The sequence below is a fragment of the Euprymna scolopes genome, chromosome 17, assembly GCF_053919585.1.
Source record: "Euprymna scolopes isolate OS-2025 chromosome 17, ASM5391958v1, whole genome shotgun sequence".
Classification (NCBI taxonomy): domain Eukaryota; kingdom Metazoa; phylum Mollusca; class Cephalopoda; order Sepiida; family Sepiolidae; genus Euprymna; species Euprymna scolopes.
The window spans coordinates 2,347,501-2,355,000 of record NC_136498.1 but is presented as its reverse complement, the minus strand read 5'-3'; the positions used below and the strand labels follow the sequence as shown (position 1 = coordinate 2,355,000).

The window sequence follows — 7,500 nt, the reverse complement described above, 5'->3', positions numbered from 1 at the left end:
TATATATGTGGACATAAATGTATATAAAATGAAAATGAATTAAACATTTAAAGAATAGAAAGGCCGCCAGTTAGCAAGTGCTAAAACATAAACAGCGTTTTGTAAATAAAAAATCTGAGAAAACGAAATTTTAGAAAAAAAATTTTATACAAGAGATAAGAATATAAAAATATTTCCAGTTATAAAATTGTTCATTCATACAAATACACATTTGGTGAAGAAAGTTGGATTAATAGTCACAAAGCTTAGAATTGTGTAGGTCAATATGCTAAAAAAAAAAAGTCGTGTCCGTTTTCTAAAAGCGATTATACAATTAGACAAACAGATAATTGTCTTTAATGCGACGGCGTTCTTTTTTTATGATCTTCAAAATACTCACCCTTTTGTCGACGTCGGGCATTTTTTTCTTACTTTTATCTTTGAATCGCTTGGTCAGTTCTACCAATTGCTTCTCCCATTCTTCTTCGATTTCTTTGGACAGTCTCTGGTTTTCAACCTGGCGTTTTGTCTGGAATTGTTTCAGTAATTCGTCCTCTTCTTTGCGCATTTGATCTTCAAGTTTCTTCTGCGCATCAAACAGTTCCTCTCTCTTGCGGGCCTAAAATGAAAAACAGTTATTATTATTATTATTATTATTATTATATGAAAGATGACAAAATGAACACTTGGTCTAGATGGAGTGATGGGCTTCTGGTTCAAACAGTTCCAATCCCTTTATTCACCTATAGCTCCTCCCCTGCAAAGGGTCGTAGAGTCGGGAGATGTCCCTGATTGGCTTGTTAAGGGAAGGATGACACTGATTTGGAAGGATCCTGTAAAGGGAACAGCTGCCAGCAATTACAGACCAATTACATGTCTTCCACTACGGTGGAAGCTGTTAACCAGAATCTGTGCAGAAAAAGTTTATGGACATCTTTTGAGTAATGATGGTCTCTCCCTGATTAACAGAAGGGATGCCGAAAAGGCTTGAGGGGTCCCACTGATCAACTAATGATTGAAAAGGCAATAATGCAGGACGCAAAGAGGAAGAATAGGAATCTGAGCGTAGCATGGATCGATTACAGAAAGGCTTACGACATGGTTCCTCATTCATATATCCATGAAACACTATCGATGATGAAGGTTGCTGGGAATGTGATAAGGGCTTTCAGAGACAAGTATGGCTCAATGGGAAACGGTGTTGACAGCAAACAGAGAGTTGCTGGGGAAGGTTGGCATTAAACGTGGAATATTCCAAGGAGGTTCTTTATCTCCACTTCTTTTTGTAATGATAATGATGCCACTGAGCATCGTCTTGAAAAGAGAGAAGCTGGGGCATCACTTTGGATTTTGTGGCAGACGCCTCGACCATCTACTGTTTATGGATAATTTGAAAACCTTCGGTAGAAATGAGAAGGAAATGAAGAGACTGGTAGAGCTCGTAGGGACATACTCGGAAGACATCGGATGGAGTTTGGGATTAGTAAATGTGCGGTACTGGTGACGAGAAGGAGAGTAAAGGTTCATTCGAATGAAATAGTGCTGCCAACTGGAGAAATCATGAAAGAAATAGAAGATACAGGGTATAAATATTTGGAAGTATTGGAAGGTGTAGGCATCATGAACAGAGAGATGAAAGAGAAAGCCAGGAGGAGTATCTTAGAAGAGTGAAACTAATTGCGAAGTCAAAATTGTGTGGAGGAAACCTAATGAAAGCAGTCAATGCATCAGAAGTGTTTTGAGATACAGTGCGGGACATTTAGAATGGTCTGACAAGGAATTGCATGCCATGGATATCAAAGCAAGAAAAGTTTTAGCAATAGTGGTATATTCAACATTTGAAGTAGCGTAGCAAGGCTGTATCAAAAGAGGAAAGACGGTGGGAGAGGATTGAAAAGTGTAAAAGATTGTGTTAAACAGAGATGTCGTTGAAGGAGCATGTGGTTAGAAGTGATGTGTGGATGCTCAAGGTTGTGGCCAATGAAGTGGAGGTGTGTGAGACCAAGGCTGATTATGTGAAACGTATGGACAGAAAAAGGACCGAGAAACTGGCTAGGAATAAAATGCATGGAAAGTTCTTCCAGGATATAGCAGAAGTGACCGATGAAAGATCATGGCAATGGCTTAGAGCTGAGTATCTGGCTAAGAGTACTGAAGCTTTTGTTTGTGCAGCACAAGAGCAAGAATTAGAAACACGATTATTAAAAAAGTGGTTCTAGGAAAGGAAATTGCTGCAGAATGCCGAATTTGTGGTAAGACCTCAGAGTCAATTGCGCTCCTTGCAGCAACGTGTAGCAGATTGGTCCAAAATGCACGATCGCATGGGGCTCCAGATATATTGGGAGGTTTGTAAGAAGGTTAGGGTGAAGTGTGCTGGGAAATCGTTTGAGGAGGTTCCTGATGAAGTGAGAACAAGTGAGGATGGCAAGGTAGAGGTATGGTGGGACAAAAGTGTCATAACGACCAAGCAACTGGAATGTAATCGTCCGGATTTGGTCGTCATTGACAAGGTCTAAAAAAAACCCTCTCAAATTGTAGACTCCTCAGTACCTTGATACAAGAATGTGAGAGAGAAAGAGAACGAGAAGTGGAGCAATTATGCTCCATTGGGCTTGGAAATAAGGCGTATACACGGGGATAAAACAAAAATAATACCGGTCTGTGGGATATATGGTTAAAAAAAGAAAAAAAAAAAAGAAACGTACCAGGCGTATCTGCATCACTCTTTGGGAGAGAAGAAGGAAAGGATGGCCAGCGTATTTGTATACGCGAAGGGCATCTTGGGAAGGCAGAGCATGATGGGAGAAGCTATTTTCCCCCCCTGTCTCTTCCTTTTTTTTCTAGATAGGAGGATATAAAAGCTGGGAAAAATTCCCTGGGGGCGCAGAGAGAAAAGAGTCGTGAACATCTTCTCTTGAAAAGAATTTCATATTGATGACGTTCAGATTGTGCGGTGTGACATTGGTGGCGAGAGGCCAGATATGGTCGATTGAAAAAGAAGAGGGCAGAAACATGCTGTTTTCGAGAGCGTGACTCACTCCTTCCCGAACCCCAGAACCGAATTCTGATTATAACACTAGACGGTCGTAGTTGGTACGCTAGGAATAGGATCAAGTCGTCTGGAAAGAAAATTGAAAAAAAAAAAAAACTACAAATCCCCGATGTTTTAGGCGGCCTTCAGACCTCTGCTATTGTTGACACCACCAACATCCTTAGGAAAACCCTTGATCTTTGAAGCTCCTGGTTTGGAGCCGGGATTGAGGGAAATCCTCTGGAAATGAATCCCTACACTTTTCAGGGAGACGTTCATAAACGAAATCAAAATTATTATTATTATTATTATTATTATTATTATTATTATTATTATAACAAATTGTAGCAACACTCACAAATATTATGACTATAATAAAATCTATACTTTTGAGGTAAATATTTTATAAATATTATTTCGAATTGCAACAAATATTAAACACAATGAAAGTGAATGTTCATATATACGATTAGTTATTATTATAAACCTAAAAGAGGTTAGTAATTCACACTCATAATTTTTTATATATATATATAGTACGAGACAAATATATGTTCCTGAAAAAAAAACTGTGAGAAAACATGGAATGAAAATAGATTTGGAGAAGAAAAAAGATAAAATAGCGTATAAGTATGTAAAGTCGGCAAAAACCTAAATAAAAAAAAAAAACGCTTGCAGTGTTTATAAGCAAACACAAAAGAAAACTAATTAAATTCATAACACACGTGGAATATGTCTGACGTCGCCATATTGAATTTAAATGTATAAATAAAAATTAAGCATATTGTTTGATTTCGTAATGATCGCTAATGATTATATGCGCGCGCCTGTGTGTGTGTGTGTGTGTGCGCGCGCGCGTGTGGTTAATTTATAAAAAGATATCCAGCAGTGCTCAAGTATCGAAAATTATTTTTTTAAAATCTTTAAACAATTAAAAATTAGTGCATAATAGTATCTATTAATGGTGTTACAGAAGATAAAGTCAAATTAACACGATACCGTCGGTTTCAAATCGGTGAATTACTTGGGCTATCTTCAGTCATGTGTGGAAAGCCATTTTAGATATGACATCGATCCACTTCTTGAAATCGACTGCATTGTATTGAATTCACTTAATCTTGTAGAATACGATTAATAATTGTATGAATAATCAATCTCAAATGTATTCGCAAAATGAACGTAAAACCCTAATTTTTTCTGAAGTGCTCAATACAAGGTAGAGATTGAAAAACATGACAAAGACAAAAATTTTGGTTTATCACGTTATTATTGAATATGATTATAATTCAATTTAAACTAAACACGTTGTTTAACAAATAAAAAAAAAAAAAGAAATATTGCAAGATGAAGTTTTAAATGCTGAAATGTGTTTTATTTTATAATTTAAAATTAAAACCATGGAATATTAAATATAAAAACTTTGAGTATAATGTATTTTTTTGTTCCATGTTGAACAAATGTTATTATTTTGTAAACCATTCTTTATATATGGCGGGGTTGTAACTATTCCGTGACTCATCCTTACAATTTAATAATAATAAAAAAGATTTGAATTTAATATGAAAAAACTTACACAATTTTTAGTTTTATGTTTACATTTAACCAAGACTCTGAAAGAAATGCAAACCAGCGTGAAAACATATGTTCATTTGCATAGACTGCTCTAGTGTTTATAGAAAGTTTGTAGTTTTCCCTTAAGTTTTTGTTAGTTGCTAGTGGCCTGGAGGTAAAATGAAAAATTGACTTTCTGACTGGTTTCGAATCTGCCGACTAACAGTAATCATCACTTCCTACACAGATGATTGCGGAAGCATGAAGCACTAGTGTTTCTATATACAAAAAATTAATGTTAATATTTGTTGAAAAAATATTATATATAGGATTAAAAAATAATTAAAGCAATCTGTTTTTTTCCAAACTAATATATTATACTTAATTATCATTCGAATATTTTTGACTTATTACTAATTTCGACATGATACGCATGTAATTCTGTTCTCAACTGACATGCATTTTTTGAAAGGCAATAATATTGCACAAAAAACGAAATAATTATATTCCATCTCTACCTCTCTCTCTCTATAAATATATATATATATATATATATATAAATAGTATATATTTATATATATAGATAATATATTTAAATATATATTATGTATACTTATATATATTATATATATTTATATTATATATATATTATAATATACTTATATATGTATTATATATATTTATATGAGATATAGATTATATATTTATATATGTACTATATATATTTATACTATATATATAATATATATATTATATATATAACATATACATATTATATAATATATATTTATATAATATATATGACATATATATTATATATAACCTATATAAATATTATATATACAACATATATATTATATATTAAATATATAATATTATCAATATTATATGTATATATAGATATATTAGATATATATATATTATATATATTATATACGTATATTATATATATATTATATATATTATATACATTTATTATATATATTATATATATATTATATTATATATATATTATATTATATATATATTATATTATAAATATTTATAAATATTATATTATATATATATTATATATATTATATATATATATTATATGATATATATATTATACAATAAATATATATTATATTATATATATTATATAAAAATATATATTATATTATGTTAATTTTATTTTTTATTTCGGACTATTAGTCTCATCTTTATTAGTTGTTGTTTGTTTGTTTTTATTGGTTCACAACGTTTCGGCCAACTTCCTCTGGCCTTCGTCAGGTGGTAACCGCGACGGATAGGAACTTCGAATCTCCTAACTGCATTCTCAGCCATCACTGCCATCCGTAGTTGTCGTCGTCTCACCACATTTTTGACCAATTACCTCTGGCACGCTTTGGGTGGGATAGGAGATTCGAAGTTCCTATCCGTCGCGGTTACCACCTGACGAAGGCCAGAGGAAGTTGGCCGAAACGTTGTGAACCAATAAAAACAAACAAACAACAACTAATAAAGATGAGACTAATAGTCCGAAATAAAAAATAAAATTAACATAAAAATGCTCATCTCAAAGTAAAAATTCCAATTAAGGAATAATATATATATATATTATATTATATATATTATATAAAAATATATAATATATAATATATATTAAAAATATATATTATATATTATATTATAAATATATATTATATATATTATACATATATATATATAATATTATATATGCATTATATATTATATATATATATATATTATATATATGATATTATATATTATATTATATATATTATATATATTATAGTGTATATATATTACATATATTACATTATATATGTTATATATATATTATATATATTATATGTTATATATATTATATTATATATATTATATTATATATATTATATATATTATATATATTATATACATTATATTATATATATTATATATATTATATACATTATATTATATATATTATATATATTATATATATATATATTATATATATTATATATATCATATCATATTCTGAAATATATATTATATATATCATATTATATTATGTTATATATATTATATATACAACATATATACATATAATATATAACATATATATATATATTATATAACATATTTATATATATTATATAACATATATATGTATATGTTATACAATATAAATATTATATGTATATACATATTATATACATAGATATTATATATATACATATATATTATATATATTATATATATATTATATATTATATATATTATATATATATTATATATTATATATATATATTGTATGAATAAGTTATATATATATTATATAAATATTATATATATTATATGTATTATATATATATGTATATTATATAGATATTATATATTTATATTATATATATATTATATATAAATATATTATATATATTATATACATTATATATATCATATTATATACAGATTTTATATATATATTATATATTATATTATATATAAATAATATTATATAAAATATATATATATTATATATATTATATATTATATTATCAATATATCATATAAATAATGTATATATTATATTATATATATTATGTTATATATATAATATATATATTATATATATTATATATATATGTTATATTATATATATAATATATATATATATTATATAATTTATTTATATATGTTATATTATATATATATTTATATTTGTTATATTATATATATAATATATATTATATAATATATATATTATATTATATATATAATATATATATGTTATATATATAGCATATATATTATATATATTATATAAATTATATATATATATTACATATATTTTATTATATATAATATATATTATATATATTTTATTATATATAACATATATATTATATATATTTTATTATATATATATATAATATATATATATATATATATAT

The 7,500-nt window shown here is 27.6% G+C and overlaps 1 protein-coding gene across 1 annotated transcript in view; it reads right to left on the bottom strand.

Moving 5' to 3' along the window:
* Nucleotides 1–7,500, bottom strand: part of LOC145296651 (hillarin-like) — a 260,223-nt gene that overhangs the window by 82,875 nt on the left and 169,848 nt on the right. The window contains exon 4 of the mRNA XM_080142585.1: nt 380–598. Coding sequence (XP_079998711.1) covers nt 380–598 — 219 coding nt within the window. The remainder of the gene's footprint in view (nt 1–379; nt 599–7,500) is intronic.